General features: G+C 38.3%; 1 protein-coding gene across 3 annotated transcripts in view; it reads left to right on the top strand.

The window, feature by feature from the left end:
- METTL15 (methyltransferase like 15) overlaps window positions 1-21,669 on the top strand; it is a 78,672-nt gene that overhangs the window by 22,988 nt on the left and 34,015 nt on the right. For all 3 annotated transcript variants that reach the window (XM_039367101.1, XM_039367100.1, XM_039367102.1), the window contains exon 3: window positions 20,860-20,996. In XM_039367101.1, coding sequence (XP_039223035.1) covers window positions 20,860-20,996 — 137 coding nt within the window. The remainder of the gene's footprint in view (window positions 1-20,859; window positions 20,997-21,669) is intronic.

Raw genomic sequence — 21,669 nt, 5'->3', positions numbered from 1 at the left:
TTTCATTGTCCTTTAGGATTTCAGTATTTTCATTAGATTCTTTGTTATTATTAAGTTAACTTCCATAGAGATATAATAATCTGTGGCAAAAAAATTAAATCTTATTTTATTTTTTCTTGGAAGTTTGGAATACTATCCTTTTTGTACAACTGTCCTTATATAAATATAAATCACAATAAGTTGTGCTCTTTAATTATTTATCAATGTATTGGATCTGCATCCCAGATGAGAATATGAGCATCTTGAATTAGGCTGTACCGGAGATCATTAAATCTTCTTTTCTTGGTGTTGTTTGGAAGCATTGTATTTCTAAAAACTGAAAAAATGTACCATATATGTACTGTTCAGTTCATTGCAGCTTTGTTTGCTCTATTGCCATGATTGCTTATTTTTAAATGTGCAGCTACTTTTCTAATACCTTGGAAAACAAATGGCAATGAGAATGAATCAATGAACGAATGAATAGTGACAAAAGTATCTGATTATTGTGCTACTTTAAACTTTTTTATGGTTTTCTATCAAATGTGAGATACTTATGAACACATTCTTCATTATACTTAAAAACTTATCTGATTTTCCTATTGTTTTCCATCGTTCTGTTTTCTCCGTTATGTGCTCATGCGTAAACAGAATTGAATGGCAATATCATCTTAAACCATCAGTTGTGTTTTTCACACTGCTGTTTTATTGACTGGTTTGATTATTCAAAATTCAGACTTTTGGTCTTGAAAGTAAAAAGGGATGTATATTTTATATGAAGGATCGTCAAAAATCTTAATTTTCTAGGACAGGGGTCTCCAAGCTATGGGCCTTTTGACCACCGGCCTATTGGCCACTGGTCCATGGGTATGGCTGGCAAGTGCATGCATGCGTGGGGCGCTAGCACGGCCATCAGCATCACACGGGTGGTAGTAGTCCATTTACGCATGCGCACGGCCCATTTGCGCACATGCACAGGGGCTAGCAGCCCACATGCGCATACACACAGGCACCAGTTGTGTGCATACCTGTCTGTGTATGCGCGCACATTTCCCTACTCCTACTTTTCTCTCCAGGCCAACAACCCAGAAAGGTTGGGAAGCTCTGTCTAGGACTTCTCCAGCTTGACCTTAAAAATAAAATAATTCTTTTCCTGCTATATATGTTATATCTTTATAATCATATGTATGCTTATGAAAATGATCTCTTTGCAATTGATTTTCTTTTTAATGAAATTGCAACCTGTATTTTAGTGAGCAATGTGTATTTTATGTAAATAGATGCTTATTTATACAGATTACTTTGTGAATAGTATTATTTGAAAATGTTAAATGTCTATGGAGATTCTTTGGTCATGGTTGTCCCAAAGGTGCTTTCTTTCAAAAGGTAACTGGACTTTCTTATTTTGCTAAAATATGTTTTTGCTTCTCATCCAAAAAGCTTCTTCAGTTCTGATTGCCTGTTGGAGAATGGAAGGCTTTATAGTCCTTACAGTTATGTGGTTGTTAGCCCTCTTTCTGAGAGTTGATGAGGCCACTTGGAGATTTCTCCGTGCCCTCAGGGTCACCTGAATCCTGTAGTCTGCATTTTTTTTATGGAAATATATTCGCACTCCTGCACCATTCAAAGGGTGTCCTTGAAAATGTTAGTTTTTTTCTACCAAAGAGTTATCTTGACCATTACAGTCCTTCGGTAATTTAAATAGTCTTGACTTTGATGAGGTGCTGCCTATTCAACTTAAAATTATTGCTCTCCTTTCCCCTTCCATTTTAGCTTTGAAAACAGATTGACAAATCTTTATATCAATACAGAGATATTTAGCGTATCTGGTTTTGAACTGATGTAATAATTCTGAGAAGCAGGTCTTTTGAAATATTAGTTTACATGCCTAATCCTACAAAATTGTTTTAGTTACAAAGCATACTATTTCAAAACATTTTCTAATTTTGGAGATTCTTACTTTTGTATCCCCTCCTGTCTTCGTTTCACATATTAATTAGAATAGAGACATTAATTTGGTGATTGATTATGTGCTATCAAGTCAATACCAACTCTTAGCAGCCACATGGATTTTCTCCCTGATCCTTCAGGTCTTTCAATGGTGCACCCATTGCAATGGTAACTGATTCCTTCCATAGTTCTGCTGATTGTCCTCTGTAGAGTCACCGTAGTGCTGATTAAGAAGCAAGATGAGCAAATAAATCTGAATATGCCAGTAGATTTTGAGTAAGCAAGGATTTCTGGCTCCTAAATTATTAATCAATAGCAGTAACAAAACAGCTTGCCTTCTTCTGCATACATAGTCTAAATTGCAATATTGATTGATTGATTTGCACATACAATACAATACAATAAAAAAATATGAAGAAGGCCTATAAAACAGAGTTATGTTCTATGTACGAAAGATTCAGTTCTCATGCCCTGGACAAATTTTTTTTCTGGGCTCAAAATAGGAGTGTGATTTGTATCATGCTGTTAAAAATCAAGGAATAATTTTAGTACCCTGAAATCTGATTCTTTTTGCTTTATTAATAGACCTATCTGAATTTCTGAGATGATGTAAGTGTAATACAGAAGTAGACAAATGATTAAATTTGTTGGAAGATGAAGTCTACGCTAAGCTACAAAAAAGCGATAAGCATTTTAATCCAACAAGTACTGATTCATATTTTACACTGTCATTTAATGTTCCTTTACAATACTTTTAAAATGGGACTTCCAAGTGAGGAAAAATAGCAAACTTAGAGGTCTCCAAAAAAACATAGACAACATGGTGACAACCAACAGTCTGTTGATAAGTTTGGTCCAGTGGATAAGAGTTTGCCCACTTCTTCTCACAACAAGATTTCAGAATAGCAGTTAACCTGTGGGGAAGAAAGGAAGCCATGAACTCTAAACTGCTTCAGAGCCTTTAAAGACACAGGTTCAGCCATCTTACTTTATAATCACCTTTGGATTTACAATTATTTTACAGCTAAAAGAGGTCTTCCAAACAACAAATTTGAAAAATCACTTGGTGGGTAAAACTTCTTCCCCAAATAGAAGAAAAGTTAATTAGTAGCTTAAAAAATATAAAGTAAATAAAAAAAAAGCTAAATAAGAATTTAAGAAAGTTATAAACAGATTATAAGACCAGACAAATTTGGAACATTGGGAGTTTGGGTAAGATTGTTGAAAAATTGAGTAAAAAAAAAACAATATTTCTATAGGAAGAGATCTTTGGCTAGAAGTTGAAAACAAAGTAATAAAAGAATCCCAAGAGTTCATGAATATAGAAATGAGCCAATAGAGAGGAGTAAAGTTCTAGGCAGAAAAAAGAAATATGAAATTAGCAAAATGATAGTAAAGATGCTACGCTTGAGACATTTCAAAGGATTTTTTAAAAACTGGGATAAAATTTAGAACTAATTTGATGCCAATAATCTCTGTACCTGTAAATGTACTTTTTGAAGAAGATTATAAAGAAAAAATGACAGACAACAATATGGAAGCATTTGGATAGACAGGTTTAATATTTCTCCGAGCTGATGAAGAAATATTGGAAAATAAAGAAATTGAATATTATAAAACAGATGACAGAGTGGAAATACAAATAATAAAACCAAGAGATAAAAAAGGTCGTGGGCAAGGACTTACTTATGGATATACAAAAAAGATTTCTAAAATCTTGAAGAAATCTTTAAGATGGGAGAAAGTTTGAATGGAAATCCAATCCTCCAACAGCAACTTGATGAATTAAAGATTAAGATTGTTAGAAGCAGTAAACCATGTATGTATTAATTATTTTATTAAGTGGGGGTGAACTGTTAATACGTTATTCAACCAACACAAATATTGAAGTTATAATACCTATTTCTTCTTATTTTCCACCTATTGAAATCGGGGTGCCATGTTGTTGAATAGACTTTTATCTACTTAAAAATATATTCATTGACCATATAAAAATATATTTCAAGATTAAAAATATTAGAAAACGATCAACTATAAAAATATTGTTCAAGATTTTTAAATGAAACATTTAGAAAACAATCAACTGACTATAATATTCCCTCTGATGCCTTGCTTACATTATTTGTACATCTTTATTCTTTATTAATTTATTAAATTTTTAAGCCACCCATCTCCCCTGTAAGGTGACTCTGGGTGGCTATTGTTTGATAGAAAAGTTTGTATGTTATATAACCACTGAAGTAAAACAGAATATTGTGAATTTTTGTTTTCCAGTTAATTTAATAGTAGTGGAATGCTCCATGACATTGCTTGGATTTTTCACTGTTAATTTTAATTGCTTCTGGAGGAAAACATTTAATTTGAAGCTTTTTTGTTTTGTTTTGAGACCATGATGAGATATTTCAAATATAAAGAAATATTTAAATACAGTGTTCTTAGAGTGGATATTCAATAGTGCTCAATATATTAACATAAAGAATAGAATTTTCTTGTTTTATCAGTCTGCATCATTTCATGTTTTACAATAAATATTGCTGCTGATGGATTAAAACCTTTAGATCGGTGTTTTTCACTAGCAGAAAGTTAATTTCTACTTGGAAACCGCTTCTGAATTTTGTACTTGAGATGGAAATAAATGAAACTTTGGGTTTGCTGATTAGATAAGTTTGTTTTAGAAATGGCTAATACATGTAAAGTATGTAAAAGTAAAAGGTTGAGGCTATATGTTATTATTTTAACTTGTGATTTAAATGTTTTCTTTAAAATGAAATTCTAATTATATTTATATAACTGATGTGATATTATTCTAAAGAACAGATTGATGACCCCAAATTATTTGCTGTAGCCTATTCTCTTTAAATTAATTTTATCATTCTACACAGATTATTATTTACAATCATGATCTACTTCTTCTATGACATATTATTGTTTGGGTGTGAGATTTTTTTTTATAATAGTTTTATATATATTAAACTCAGATGAGCTGTAAATTGAGTCCAGAGTTGAACTTAAGTTGACAGGAAAAAGACTCCATATATGTCCCAGACAAAAAATGATACTGCTTTCATTTATTTGCTTTGAATAGATTGCAGTTGACAATTGTTAACTGACATTAGAATGAAATAAGCTTCTCTATCAAAGTTTGGAAATAATCTACTGAAACAATTTGTAGAAGTATAATAAGAATATATGCATTTTTCATCAAGAAGGCCCATTTATCAATTATCCTCTTTTAATAAATTGATTGTTGTGGCAATGTAATTATCTTTTGATTCTGTTTGCTGTTCTTTATGCATATTTCAAATAATGACTTGTATTAATTTGAAATGTGAGAAATTAATAAAGTTATTTCCAATTTTCTTTACAGCAATTTGAAACATAATTATTACCATTTCCAGTATCCCAAATTATATATCGTAGCTCCCTTCTTCTAAAAACAACCCTTTTCAATCAGTAAATCCCAAGTTCATTTGTTCATTTTTCTCCATGTTCAGCAAAAGGTCCATAAACAGTTTCCAGTCTTTTATAAAAGTAGTTATTGTTTCTTCCCTTACCAGACAAGTCAATTTGGCCATTTCAGCTAGTTCTGCCATCTGCGTAATCCACTTCTTCATTGCTGATATCTCTCTATTGTTCCATCTCTATATACTAGTTTATATACTAGCATATACTAGCATCGCTACAGTTACCATATATAAAACCAAGCACTGTGACTCTTTTCTAATCGAGTATATATAAGCCCTAGTCAAAAAAGCTCTGTAATTGTGATTTTCAAAGTAAAATTTAGTTAACTCAGCTTGTGTGTCTTCTATCAATGGTCAGTCTTTGGTATCACCTGTATGTATTTTTGCTAATGTTCATTGTTGCTGTTTTTCTGCATTTTACATACTTTTCCAGTGTAGAGTTACTTTAGATGTAATGAAGATTAAGCCTTTTATTGAAATAGCTTGTTTAAGATTTGGCCAGCACCAGAGAAGATTTGATAGCTATCTCTTGCTTAAGCTGGCTGTAAATATGCTCATTTCTTTAATTGAGCAGTAGCATTCCCAAGGAGCAAAAGCTTATGGGAAAACAATCAGAACAAGGGTATGCCATCTCTCCATTATCCATCTCCCTGTTGTGCTTGCAACACACTCAGGGGATAATAAGAGTGTCAGTTCTTGTAAGAGCACCTGCAGGATCCTTGTACCAGCTGCCACTTCTGTAGCCCCCTGAGCCTGCATGCAATTATGAATGAGCACAACATAGGAATTCATAGGCATGAGAGATATGAATTACTGTTTACTCTGCTCTTTCTACCATGTAATTTTGCTTCTACACAAGCCAATTCAAGCAGAATGAGGGGAGGGAGAAGAGGAATATGTTTGGCAGTTAGCAGGATACACAAACAGGAGCAAAATGATTCCTGAGATGGAAAATACTATTGGAAACTTTCCTCCAGGTGGTATGGTTTTAAAAGTGATTATAATTTATTTTTAAATTACATATTAATTGTCAAATGCTGTCTTGAAGCCTAGCTTTGCAGGTAACAAGTGGGATTCTTTAGAAACAGATTTGTGTCTAAAGGAATTTGGGATTAGAAAGGCAGGCTTTTTATGGATTAAGGATTGCAGTACTTTATTTTCCTTGCTCTTCATGGGCAATCCAGATATATTAAATTAAAACAGATATATTAAATAATTAAAAAGGATTTCTGAGAGTTCCTTTGATAACATTCTAACTGATATGGAAAACAAGTGACATTGGAAAATGAGATAAGATAGCCCCTCTATTTTCTCCAGCACTGGAGATGGAGAATGCACCAATGGGTTAAGACTGTGCTCCTGCCTAATCAGATCAAATCAGCCAAAGTTGCAACGCCGGTTCTAGACTAGGGTGTCCCAGTCTCGACTTGATCTTGGCCACGACAGATGTTGCAAGTTTGACTGGCTTGGCTCGTAGGCAGGTATACTTCCCATTGATGGAATTTCCTTTTTCTCCACAGTCTCCTGAGCAGTGCTGTAAACAGCGCTGTTTTGCAGTCTGACTGTTCTCCAGAATAATTTCCCTCACCTTCCCTGGGGAACGGAGGCTTCCGTTCCTCTTCCCTTCACAGGAACTTCAAGCTGAGGGGATCTCCCTCCCCTCTGCCCGGAGCCTTCTCTCCCCCTTTTTCAAGCAGCACTGGGATCAGTGCTGCAATCAGCTCCGTATTAATCAGTGAGGCTCGTTTTCAGCTTTCCCTTACCTTAAGGGCTGGGGCTGGGGATTGAGGAACTGAGCGCACTGCTGTTTGAGACCAGCTCGCATTCGAGCAGCCATCTTTGCTGCTCCCACGAGGATTGGCCTTTTAAGTTAATCGGAGCCTGCGGCTGTAGCTCCAAGCCAAACACACGCGCAGGCAGAAAAAGGGGCTCTTTGAAGTCAGTGTGCGTTCGGAGAGGGCTGTTTCTTCCGCTTCAGCCCTCTGCCTTCTGCTGCACAGCTTCTTCTCCTGTCAGTGACTGCGGCTGCAGTCCTGATGGCCGAACACGGACGCAGCCGAAAATGGCCATTTGAGGCTAGCACGCATCTGGAAAGTCACACAGATGTCTCCCTTTTGACAAAATCTGAGGATCCCTGAGGAGAACGGGGGGGGGACAGCTATTATCCCTCCTCGTTTATTGCTCCCCGATCGTAATCTCCTTGTGCGGCTGCCATCTTGTGGCTTACATAAGGCCTACTTTGCCTCAGCGGTTGCCATTTTGAGACCTACATAAGGCCTAGTCTGCCTCAGTGGCTGCCATTTTGAGGCCTGTTCAGTGCTGCCTTACTACAGCGGCCACCATCTTGTGGCTTGTGCAGCCTTGGTCCTTGTGTATTCAGGACACTCACAAGGGGGGGGGGGACTTTCTGGTCATTCCAAACCAACTTCCTTATCTTCTGAGGGCTGAGATTTTCATCTCCTTCACCCTCTTCTTCCCCCCCCTCACAGTCACTCAGACCTTCAGTCCCAGCAACCATCCCAGCAGGCTGTAACTCTATTCAGTTGATTCTTGGGTAGAGTTAGGTATTTCCATTCTTTCAGATTAAATCTTTAATCCAGCATCTTCTAATCTCAAATCCTGGCCTTGGTGTCTCCACACCTGGTCACCTACAGGTGGCCAGCGGCTACCATTCATTGCACAGGGGACTTCGCCATCCCACAGGCCCACGCACCGTGCACACTATGTTGCCACTCTTCTGGTACTGGCTTGCAACACCACACAGCTGCCCGCACGTCCAGTCTCACAGATAACACTGGCCTGGTGACCAGGAGGGCAGGGTGACCAGTATATCCCCTGCCCTTCACTTGTTTCCTCCTGCCTCCTCGGTGTCTGGATACCAGGGGTACCCTATCGTGCATCTGAGTTTATCCATTCCTTCTTCCTGCATCCACGGTGTCGATACCAGGGGTACCGTATCGTGTGTTTATCCGCGAGAATGGAGGATACGAGGACTTCCACAAAGGAAGCTTTGCCGACTTCATCGGCCCCAAAGCGGCACAAATCCTCCAATCAGGAGGCCACCGGCAAGATTTCGGCCAAGGCCAGATCTGCAGCAAAAACCTCCAAAAGGGTGAAGAAGCAGGCCAGCAGGAGACACCAGGTGCTAGAGAAAGAGTTCTTGAAAGATCAAAAGCAGGCCAGGATCGAGGCTAAACAAGCCGAAGCGCCCCCTTTCGATTTGCCCCTGGGCCCCTCCACCTCGGCCCAGGGAGTCTGGTCAACAGGGGAACTTCTAACCTCCTGTACCTTGTGACCCAGTCGGTGTGACTCCCTTTTCTCAGCCTCCCACTCCACGGGCCCAACTCTCGGCCTCTGAAGCCACCTTCACCCCCACTGTGGCTGGGCTCAGGGCAGCCGGATCTGTCTCTTTTCCCATGGAAGACCGCCTACAAGAATTGATCACACAGGCGGTAGAGCGTGCTCTCGAGGCCAGGGTGTAAGCACCTAGGCCAGATTCGGTCATTTCCCTCCTGATTCGTCATCCAGCTACAGCGGCTTACCACACACCCTTTTCCCCTTCTCAGTCCTCTTATTCCGAGGCCTCATCTACTTGCGAGTATGAGGCTGAACTGGAGGTCCCATGGTCGGATGAGGAGGAACCTTCTCCAGAAATACCATCGTTTGGCGGTTTGTTTAACCCTTCCTTTTTTGTTCCCCTGCTACACAAGGCCAGCTCCACTGATCATATCAGACCTGATTGCTCAGCACCAGCAACGGCAACCACACCAGACTCAGAGGCGGATCGGTCTTCACTGAGCCGGTAATGACCCAACATTGTATTCCTTGTCCACCCATGTTTCTAAACGCGATCCGGAAACAGTGGGCCTCCCCAGGCACCTTTCCTCTCCCCAGTGGTAACAAGAAAAGGCTCTTCAATGTTGCCCAAGATCTCACTGAGGCCCCGGAGGTGCCTGCGGTGGATGAGCCTTTAGGTCCCCTGGTATCTCCCACCGCCATGGCCGGTGATATATCTGAAGCCCTCAAGGCAGAGGATCGCAGATGGGAGCTCACGTTCCACAGAACCCACCAAGCTGCGGCATGGGCTATTGGACCAACCACCTCTGCATCCTTTTTCACTAGGTCCTCCCTCCTCTCGCTTCAACAGCTTCAAGCCAGGACTCCTGTGGAAGATGTCTTCATGCATCAGGACCTGAGCAAACTGGTGGCTGCAGAGTATGCTTCTGATGCCACCCTGCAGGCCGCCAGATTTTCCTCCAGAGCCATGGCATCTAACGTTACCGCACGCCACATGCTTTGGTTAAAGCACTGGCAGATTGATGCCAAATCCAAATGGCGCTTATCTGCAGCCCCTTATCAGGGGGAAAACTGTTCGGGGAAGCTCTTGAACCATATCTCACAGAGAATAAGGACAAGCTTAAGGTCCTTAACCACCTCATTAAACTCTCCAATAAACGGGCCAACCCTTACACTTGGAGACAGTCCTTTTGGACAGGAGCTAAGTCCAGCTATTCCCATTACAACCGCTCCTTTCCTGTCAGACAGGACAGACAGCCTGATAGACCGTTTTCTAGACCCAGGCAACAGTTTCAGGGCAAACGGCACTTTCGTGGGAGCAGCCGCCCATTCCACTGGTCCAAGTGACTCTTGGGTGGATCCTCCCATAGGAGGCAGACTTTCCCTCTTTGCCAACCAGTGGGAGGCCACCACCACAGATGCCTGGGTCCTGAACACCATTCGTCACGGACTGTCCCTGGAGTTCATCTCCAACTCTCCGAATCATTTCATTTCTTGTCCTCACTTAAGGAATCCCACAAAGAAACACCTCATGCAAGAGGCCATTAATCACCTCTTGAGCATAAAGTCAATAGAACCGGTACCATTGGATCAGAGAGGATTTTACTCCATTCTCTTCGTCGTCCCCAAACCCTCGGGGATGGAGAGCTATACTAGACTTGAAGGGTTTAAACTATCATCTTGCATACCGAAGGTTCAAGATGCAAATGCTCCAGTCCATCTTGGGAAGTGTAAGAAAGGGAGACTTCCTGACGTCCATCGACCTCACGGAAGTGTATCTCCACATCCCCATCTCTCTCAACCACCGCCGGTTTCTAAGGTTCGCCTACAAAGGCCGTCATTACCAGTACAGGGCACTCCCATTTGGCCTATCCTTGGCCCCAAGAGTCTTTACCAAGGTCCTGGCAGTTCTAGCCACTCACCTGAGAATGGTGCCTGTCAGAGTCCAGTGTTACCTGGACGACATCCTAATCCAATCATCATCGTCCCGGGCCGCTCAGTCAGACCTCGATTTGGTGATAGGACTACTCCAAAGTCACAGGTTCTCACTAAATTTTTCAAAAAGCCATATGGTTCCCACAACCAGGCTACTGCACCCTGGGGCCATCATAGACACGGTGGAATGCTGGGTCTATCTATCCCAGGAATGCCGGGACAGCATACGGGAGTTACCGTATATTCTGGTGTATAAGGCGACTAGGCTTATAAGACGACCCCCAACTTTTGAGAAGATTTTCAGAGTTTAGAAAGTCATCTTATACGCCAGAAAATACAGTACAATATTGAATTTCTGTTTATAGATGAGCACAATAGGAGCTCCTTTGCTGCTAGAAAGCTTTGTCTTGTTAGTGCTTATTTCTGTAAAAAAAATAGAGCTGGCCACTAGGGGGCAGATTGGTTTTAAATTCAGAGAACAGCTACCCATATATTCCTGCGTATAAGACGACCTCTGACTTTTGAGAAGATTTTCAGGGATTAGAAAGTCGTCTTATACACCGGAAAATACGGTAGTTCTCCAGACACACAGAAGTCGAACAGTGACGTTGGCCAATTGCTAAGGAAAATGATTTCGGCCATAGCAATCGTACCCTGGGCCAGGCTCCACTCCAGGATCCTCCAGTGGTTCCTACTCCCCTTCCAGAGACTGAACATCAGTTCTTCCAATCGAAGGGTGAGACTCCCACTTTGCGTCTCGCGCTCCCTCAGGTGGTGGCTCTCGTCGGCCATGCTCAGGGGGTCCTACTTCAAGGAACCCGATCGACTCACCCTTACAACTGACGCCAGCCTGTTCGGCTGGGGAGCGCATCTTCGCTCACAGTGGGTCCAAGGCCAATGGTCCCGCTCCGATCTTCGGCACAATATCAACTGGCTGGAGCTCAGGGCCATACATCTGGCTGTCCATCACTTCTGCAGCATGGTGGCGAAGTGCCACGTATTGGTCCTCGCAGACAACGTAGCTGCAAAAGCCCATGTGAACTGGCAAGGGGGCACCTGATCCCGTGTACTCTTGACCGAGGTCCTTCTATTGGGCTCATGGTCAGAGACCAACCTTGCCTCCATCAAGGCCGACCACATATCAGAGGAGGTGAACACACATGTATGTGATAAAAAACTTGATTTTTTTCTGTTAATTGTTGTATATTTTGTTTTTTAAAATAAGTTTTTTTTCCCACCAAAAGGAACTTTTGACTCTGAAGGAGAGATTTTTGAACAGTGAAAGTCAATAACAAAGTATTTGCAGAGTTGATATAGAATGACTCATTCTTGTAACCAATGCTCTTTATAAAAATGGAGAGAATATGAAATATTAGCAATGAATTTATTAGATTTCTTTTATATTTATAGTCTTTCTCTTCCTAGGGTTTCTGTCATTACATAAACTTGTGGAATAGGTTTATATAAGAAGAATGAGTTCTTTGTAGAAAACTACATAACACTGTCTGGCAGTATAATACTTGTTTATTCTACTTGTGTGCTAGTAAGATATGGACCATGTTGATAGTTCTACATTTTTTATTGGCTTATTATTGGCCTTGGCATTTTCTGATCTCTTAGATCTAAAAGATAAAGTCAGAATAAACAAACAATAGGACAGTCCAGATAAAATTCAGAAAAAGATTCAAAAGATCTTGAAGTAGATAACATTTGTTACATATAATATTGTATGATCACATTAATAAACTTCTGGACTTGTCTATGCTTCTCATACTCAAATGCCTATAAGAGGGAAAGCCAGGTCTTTACAGCTTTCCAAACAATAGGAAGAGTTAGTGCCATCCAAATCTTGGGCAGGGTGGTGGTGATGTGATGGAGGAGGAGAGGGGGAGAGGTAGTATTACATAGGACAGTTACAATGACAAAGAAGTAATGTCTCTTAGGTCTCATAAGATGACATTGCTTAAGTGACAGGATGCAGAATATACTCACTCAATCAGATCTTAACAAATGGCCAAAAGTAATTAGACACAGGTGATCCTGCAACTAACCACGGCCTGAGCTCTCAAGGATTTTATATGCAGCAGCACCACCAGGGATTGTATCTAAAACCCAATGTAGTTCCTGCTGCTTGTAAAGTAAGATTGCATCTCAATTTCCATGGAAGATACTTACGTTTTAAGTACCACTGTGATTAATTTTGAGGGTGGAATGATGCCATGAGGTCTGCTTTTGAAGGCAAAAGATAGGATATTAATATTAAAACATAATTCTGACTACAGTGTATTGAGTTCACGATATTTACAGAAGAGGGTCCATTCATATTCACAGAGAGAGTATTGCATAAAATACAAAATATCATTAAAAGCTTATTTACCAGTCTCTTGTCCCAGAAACCTCACAGGCAGAATATTTAATGTCAAAACAATTTGGCCAATATTATTTGAGTTATCTCTGTGTTTATCTGTATTAGTATAGTAACTTACAGATTTGTTTGTAAAAATTTATAGCCAAAATGCCTTACATTTTGTTAGCTGGAAAAACAGATTCCTGGGAAGGTAATAGATGTGGATTACCTAGACTAGGGGTCGGCAACCTTAAACACTCAAAGAGCTACTTGGACCTGTTTCTCACACAAAAGAAAACACAAAACCCTTTTGAAATCTAAAATGAAGATAACACTGCATATATCCTTTTTTACCTTTATGCTATGTATAAAAAAACTGTAGTGTGTTGCATTTATGAAATCAATGAACTGCTACAAAGAAAACAAATTTTTATGCCGGAGAAAGAGGAAAAAAAACCCTTTCTCCTTCATCCCAACTGGTGAAAACAATTTTAGTAGCTTATGTACCATCTTTAAATACAGCATAATTATCCCCATAGCTTATCTCTTAATTAAAAAGAAATCAAAATATTTCATTAAACATTCTTTACTAAAAGTCCAGTAAGGACAACATATATTCATATCCTCTCTCTCTCTCTCTCTCTCTCTCTCTCTCTCTCTCTCTCTCTCTCTCTCTCTCTCTCTCTCTCTCTCTCTCTCTCTTTCTTTCTCTTTCTCCCTCTCTTTCCCTCTCTCTCTCTCTCTCTCTTTCTCTCTCTCTCTTTCTTTCTCTTTCTCCCTCTCTCTCCCTCTCTCTTTTTTTTCTCTCTCTCCTTCCCCCCTCTCTCTTTCTCTATCTCACTCTCCTCTCCCTCCCTCTTTCTTTCTCTCTCTTTCCTCTCCCTCTCTCCTCTCTCCCCCCTCTCTCCAATCTTCTGCTCACCTGACCAGCTGGCCTGACGCTGTTCTCTGACAAGCTGACACACATTCTTATTGAACTGGCTATCTCTTGCTTTTGGTCTGCCAGTCCTCTTCCCCCACTAAGTAAGTAAACGTGTGTGTGAGTGTGTGTGTGTGTGTGTGAGTGAGTGAGTGAGTGTGTGTGTGAGAGAGAGAGAGGGGGGGGCTGCTTTCTGCTGCTTCCTGCTTCCTGTGGAGATGCAGCAAGGGCAGGGAGCCCGCGCAATAAGCCTGTCAGCTTGTCGGAGAACAATGTGAGGCCAGCTGGCCAGGTGAGCAGAAGATTGGGAGAGAGAGAGAGAAGGGAAGCGCAAGTGCCTCTCTGTCTTTGTCTCTCTCTCTCTCTACAAATGGCGGAGGAGGCTGGGAGCCACAGGAGAAGGCTCAAAGAGCCACATGCGGCTCCAGAGCCGTGTGTTGCCGATCCGTGACCTAGACCAATTACAAAATTACCTCACAAAATATCTGCCTGGTAGTTAGGGGAATTGCTCACAAAATACACATTTACTAGCAGGCAAACTGATGAATATGCAACCCATCATATTCTTTAGCTCTGAACTTGAAGATACTTCCATAAGCATCTTGGGGAGCGGGAAGAATGTCAAGTAATAAAACATGTATTGTGAGGCTGCAAGAATGTTTTTTAAAAAGCCAGCTGAGGCAAAAAAAAAAAACAGGCAGCACTAAAAAAGTGGCCAAGGGCATAATTGTATTTGTTATCACCTCTTTAGTGAATCTAAGGCTACTCTGTTTCTCCTGAAGCTTGGCAGCTGAAAGTTAGCTAAGTCCTTGTTGAAGATACATTCAAAGAGAAACATAAATGAAAAGCAATTTTGAATTACATATTTGAAATAAAAATGAAAAAAAAATATCTCGTATGAACTTACATTAGAAATACTATAAAACAAATCTTTTGGGGGCAAATTTTGTTCAGAGATGGAAAAATAATTTTTAAAATTCAGAAGTTATTTAACAATCATACATTTATAAATACAATGTATTTCTATAAAATATAATGGTATTCAGAAGTGGTCTATCATGTCATGGTGAAAAGTTTCTTTCAAATCAAGGATTTGACAATTTCATGGAAGTGGCCATGTTTATAGACTATAGAAATGGCTTTCAGTTGTCTTATTTGGAAATAAGGGGAGCTTCCATTTAGTCGCTCACCTTTCTAGTGATATCCAGTCCAAGTCCAATCCCACTTAGTCTTTTGAAACCAGTATAAGTGGACTAACTGCTGCCATCTACTTTCAATACTGTAGCTATATTTTCTTGAAGCTGGATAATTAAGACAAAAATCCATAGGCCTATCCTAAATTAGAGGAATAAGGGATTGCAAAGTGTTATTTATTTTTCTATCCACATAATGAGAAACTAAAATGTACAGTCACAAACTAATTATAAAATTCCTTTGAGAAGATGAGAGGATATCATAACTATAGAAGTGTGACTCATTGTAGGAAATGTTCATATAATAATCTGTTCTAGAATTTATGGGACCATGGGAATAAAATGTCATTTAGTTGTACAGGCTTTAAAAGGCAGGGGAAAAAACCCTAAGTACAATTAGAAATAAAAAAATAAATTGTTGATATATTGTTTTTGTGTTTTATATGACTTGTAATTAGTATGTTGTGCAGAGGTATAATACAATACTTAAACTAAAGTTGGCATACAATCCTACATATATTCTGTTAATTTTAATTGAATGTAGTGCGTCTTTCTTACCAGGAAACTGAGTATAGGATTCCTGCCTTAAATTCCCAAACATCTAAATATATACATTATTTATGCTGAAGTAAATCTTTCATTGATCATGGTAGTGTTATCCATGAAAGCCCAGCATACATTCTCTTTTCCTACACACCTAGTGAATGAATGTTTGTGTGAAACAACTACTTTCATAAAATCATATAATTGGCAGGGACTCCAAAGGTAATTTCTGAAAGTTGAATGAAAAGTAATGCCTCTAGCACCACCAACAGAAGGCAGAGTTAATACAGTAGAACCTCTGATACGTTCTTCTGTTTCACTTAAGTTGACAGGAGGTTGCGGTGAGAAAAGGATTTGTGTTACTGTTGTTTAAAAAAATGGAAGCCTGCAGTGACTACACTTAGGCATTTTTTTTTTTTTTTTATTAAAAGTTTTATAAATTTTACAAAAAAGAAAAAAGAATACAAAACAAGAGACAACATATACAAAAAAAATAAAACTAAACAATACATATATATATAAAAAAAAAACCCCCCACCCCCCCAAAAAACCCCCCCCTCCCTTCCCCCCCCCTGAGCTTCCCAGAGCAGAATATAGGCTTAAAAAGTAAAAATAAAAATTAAATTAAGAACTTTATATTTATATATATAAAAAGATTATCTATAATATATATGAAAATAAAACTTATGAAAAAACTATATAATATTTTTTTATACCCAATCTAAATTGTATAAATTTTATCCATTTATCCCAAACAGCAAGAAACTTCTCTTGCGTTTGTTGCTTTAAGAAAGCCGAAATCTTTGCCATTTCCGCCAGATAAGCTCCTTTAAGAAACCATTCCTGCAATGTAGGCAAAGATTCCTTCTTCCAATATTGTCCTACTAACAGCCTAGCGGCTGTAATCAAATTTAACATCAATACAACCTCCTTGGTATCACAATCTGTAACAATGCCTAACAAAAATAATTGCGGAGTAAATTTTACCCTCCTTCTAAAAATTCTCTGGATATTCCACCATATTTTGATCCAAAATGCTTTTATCTCTCTGCATGACCACCAAATATGATAATAGGAAGCCTCCTTATAACCCCATCTCCAACATTTGGGTTGCACGTCAGGGTACATATAAGACATTTTTTGTGGATCAAGGTGCCATCTATAAAACATTTTATAAAAATTCTCCCTTAAGTTCTGTGCTTGTGTAAATTTGACATTTCTCACCCAAAGATTTTCCCAGGTGTCCAATGAGACTGGCTCACCAAAATTCTGCGCCCATCTTATCATACAATCTTTAATTAGTTCCGTTTCTGAATCCAATTCAACTAAAACCGCATAAATTCTCTTAATGTGGGTTTGTCTTGAATCCTTCACTTGCTTGATAAGATTTTCATCTTCTCTAAGAAAACCCACCTTACAATCCATCTTCCATCTGTCTAATAATTGCCTATATTGGAACCAAGAATAAATAAAGTTTTCTTGTGCTAACTCTTCCTGTGATTTTAATTGCCAGTTTTGTCCATCCCATTTAAGTAACTGTCTGTAAGATACCATATCCATTTTAACCCCTCTTTTTATTGCTTCTATCGCATGCCAAGGTATAGCCCATAATGGTACTTTGAAATCACTTTTATAATATTTTCTCCAAATCCTAAGTAAAGAAATTCTTAAGATATGAGATTTAAAAGCCCAATCCATTTTTTTATTGAATATTAAGTAGGCATGCCACCCATAAAGTAAATCCCATCCCTCTAGATAAAGTATCTCAGAATTTGTCAAATTTACCCAATCACTGATTAGTGTTAAAGACACTTAGGCATTTTTTAAAATGTTTGACTACTGAAGAAGTCCCATCAGTTAAAATTCACTACCAAATGCATATGCATATGGTGATAAGTATGTTGCTATGAATAATGTTCATCTCTGGACCAAAAAAAAAAAATGTAAAGATGGTGAACTGGGAAAAGCTGGTTTGTGTGATCAAGAATGAAGTGGCCAATCTCTGACAGCAACTGATGAGTTTCACATGAGAAAGGTTGATGAATTGATTAAAGACTATTGGCAAATCATTCCAAGGGAAATTGCTGTCAAACTTGCTGTTTCACAGGAGCATATGGGTCATATTGATGTTCTTCAATATCAGAAGGCTTGTGCAAGATAGATTCTTTGCACACTGACAACAGAGATGAAAACTTCAAGAACTGAGATTTGCTAGCAGTTGTCATACTAGGAGAATGAAGATGAAGAATTTCTTCACAATATAATGACAGTCAATGAAATATGGGCTCAATCTATTTTTTTTTTCATCTAAAAAAAATCAAATCAAAACCCAGGCTTTCCCAGGGCAACATGGTTATAGGTTTTGGAGTATGGAGGTGGTATTATTTGGAGTTCCTTGAAACCTGTCACCATTATTAACTCATAAGATTATGTTACAACACTCAAAACCTTGAAACAATGATTAAGCAGGTTTGGAAGCACAAGAAAGAAATTTTTCTACGACAATGTTCACTGCCTTTCAAGAGGCAGTTGTTAAGCTAGATATCACAATCTTTACCCCATTCACCATATAGTCCAGCCATGAAACTTCTGATTTTCCCAAAATTGAAAGAACACTTTGTGGGCATCTGTTTGAATCAGACAGGTGGAAAGGATGTTCAGGATCTGATTGAAGAGACACAATGTGGTGTTCTTTTCTGTTGACTTTAAGAAGCTTGTCCAACATTGGGAGAAGTGTATGGCAAATGGTGGTGATTATGTCAGAGGAAAAAACCCAGCTAACAATAGAGTTCATTTCAAGGATATTTTTTCCTGTTTCATTTATTAATATAACCCCATTGAAACTAAAGTTATGGAGTCAAGACAATTTTCATTCAATTCTTTAAGCCCCAAACCCTGCCAGTTTAGATACACTAGAGCTTCATTGACAGGTAAATATTCAGCTTCTATCTGAAGACTTCTGACAACAGACAACTTACAATGTCACATGACAGACTGTTTCACTGGCTGACAATTCATACATTACCATACTGGTTACATTACCCTACTAAAAATAAAGATCCTTCAAAAAAATAGGTCTTGTTTCCTAATTTTGCCAGCCTTGCGGGACTTGACAAGTATCAGTAATAAGCTGACAGATCTGTAGTTTTTTCCTGCTTTTGAAGAATATTTTACCTTTTTTTTTTGCTTCAATATTTTAGGGACTGACTTTCTTTTTAGGAAAAAAAAGGCAAAAAATGTCTCTCCCCCTCGACGTCCCTTGCTTGCATAATTCTTTCCCTTGCTTTCATCATTCGAACTGTCCTATATTGAAATTTATTGGTTTATTTATTTATTTATTTATTTATTTATTTATGAGACTTATATACCGCTTTAAGTGCAAGCACTCTCTAAGCCGTGTACACCAGTAAGCAATGTATATATATATTTACATTGCCCCCAACAACCTGGGTCCTCATTTTACCTACCCTGAAAGGATGGAAGGCTGAGTCAACCTTGAGCCGGTGAGATTTGAACTGCTGACCTGCTGAACACAGTCAGCTAAAGTGGCCTGCAGTACTGCACTCTAACTGCTGCGCCACCTCGGCTCATCGTATTACTCTTAACCTAAAGATGGCAAATTGTGTTACAATAATAAAATAAATAAATACAATAAATAAAATGAAGGATATAGTAATAAAGCAATTAAAATGATCGAGCTATTTACAGCAATGAAAAGCAAACATGCCCCCATGCCAGGGGGCAAAAAAGGCTAGTGAATCAGTAACACATTCAGGAATTTCTCCAAGAATTTTTTATTAAGAAGAACAATAATATGTGCTTGATCAACTTCTAAAGGTAGAAAATTTCACTGCAGAGATTTTGTCTTGAAATAGTCCTCAATCAGATAAGAATCCCACAGTCATCATCTTTTTGCACATATAGTAAAAAAAAGGTTCATATGTGCTGAAATGCTCTAGCAAAAACAAGCTTCAAATTTAGAGACTTGTAGGTCATAACTAATAGATTGGAATAATGTGCCAATTAATGGGCAGCCAGTGGCTAAAAATGAAGTCATCCTGGTTTAGATTTTAAAATATATTAGGCTGAAGTCTTAGAAATATCTTTAAGATAGTTTTCATGTAGAGTCCTTTCAGTAACTGTAAAAGAATGAGAGCTAAGGTATGAATCACCCTGTGGTCCAGGAAAGTTCCCAGCTGGTACACCAAACTGAGTTGAAAGTAGCACTGTTAGATATTCAGTGAAAAACCTGGTTTATAATGTACCCACACTCCATGTTAAATGCTTCCTCCTACAGTATCAGTTCAACATAGTATGAATCTGGATGTCTTCTCAACAGATAGATCCGAAAATATTCTTTGGTAGTACCTCCATCTTATCAGGTTCAGTCTCATTGTAGGCCCTCATCCATTACTACTGACAGACTTCAGTCTAGACCCTGCATCTTTTATTTATTGGATGTAGAATTGCGAGATTGATATAGGTATCATTATTATACTGATAGCATTTTGCCCCAGGTCAATGAGTAAATCTTTGAAGTCTTCTTAAGTATTAAAAGAGAGATGAGGTCTAACGTGCAGCATCCTATAGTCTAAATGCCACATTTGTAATACAATTTTAGTAGATTATTTTTGCATTTCTTTTGCCCATTATAACATATTAAACCTTTTAAATCATAAGACTTTTAAAGTAAAAATGTTCATATATAATATATGAAATAATCACAGAATATCATGTTGTATTACTGTTATTAACTGAAGCTTTAAAAATGCAGCATACATCATGCAACATGTAATATGAGGTTCTACCTTCTAGCCTTCTGAATGATTTGATTACGTGACTGTTTCACCAGGCCAGCTCATATTTAATTATACCAAATGTGTAAATAACTATTAGTAATTGTAGGAAATTTTGAGTTAATTTATGTCACTGTGAAATTTTAACTTTTCTGAAGTTCTCACCTAGGGGGCAACTTGAAACTCATTTATATATCTATTTTTTTATTACTTGGAAAATATCTTTTAGATGCTTTGGGGAGTTAATACAAAATATGAAACTATGTTTAATTGCAAATTTTATTGAGTTTGCCTATAGGGATTGATGGGGCAGTTGATTACAACTGAAAGAAAAAAGTTTTTGCTTGTTAAATAGAATAAATGTACAAATAACTAAAATGGATATCAACATTTATATGTTTTTATTAATAAGTAACAAGATTCTTTTCCTTATCAGCATATTCTTGATATGACATTTGGAGCAGGAGGTCATACAAAGGCAATTTTACAAAAGGCAAAGGATATTAAAATATATGCACTCGACAGAGACTCCACAGCTTATGAATTAGCTCAACAACTTTCTGCATCTTATCCGTGAGTATAATTTTTATTTTTTGTTTGATGAGGGATTATGTACCGTTATTATGTCAATCCCTTGTGACCCCTTGTTGTCCCTTTCTTTTTCCTTGCAATTTTCCCATCATTACCGTATATGCTGTCGTACAAGGCGACCTGGCGTAAAAGACGACCCCTGTCTTTGTCGCCGAGTCGTCTTCCTAGAACATCGTCTTATACGCCGGAAACTACCAGTATTTCCGGTATATAAGACGACTCCCGTCTTTGACGCCGATTTTAATGTTTGCGGAAGTCGCCTTATATGCCGGCATATAAGGTAGATCCTTCTTTAGAGAGTTGGCTCTTTTCATAGTATGTCCAAAATAAGATAAATTAAGTCTGTTTGTATCTTGAGCTAGAATTCTGGGAATCATATGTTTGATAATACATTTGTTTGTTTTCTTGACTATCCGTGATATTCTTAGAAGTCATCTCCATCATCAAATTAGTGTTAGTGTGTTTTCCATCCTCCTTCTTCAGTCCAAACACACACATAGCCTAAACGAATTTTTGTAGTCTTTACAAAGCATGGCCGTGACCTTTATTGATTCCAGGATTGGAAATCAATTACCTTCAGAAGTGGGAATCCATTATAAAATGTATGTATCTAGATAGGTAGGTAGGTATTTATTTATTAAACAAATTTATATAC

The sequence above is a fragment of the Crotalus tigris genome, unplaced genomic scaffold (genome assembly GCF_016545835.1).
Source record: "Crotalus tigris isolate CLP2741 ecotype Arizona unplaced genomic scaffold, ASM1654583v1 scf7180000020579.960993, whole genome shotgun sequence".
Taxonomy (NCBI): Eukaryota; Metazoa; Chordata; class Lepidosauria; order Squamata; family Viperidae; genus Crotalus; species Crotalus tigris.
The sequence above is the reverse complement of the archived record's forward strand: the minus strand, read 5'-3'. Positions and strand labels throughout refer to the sequence as shown.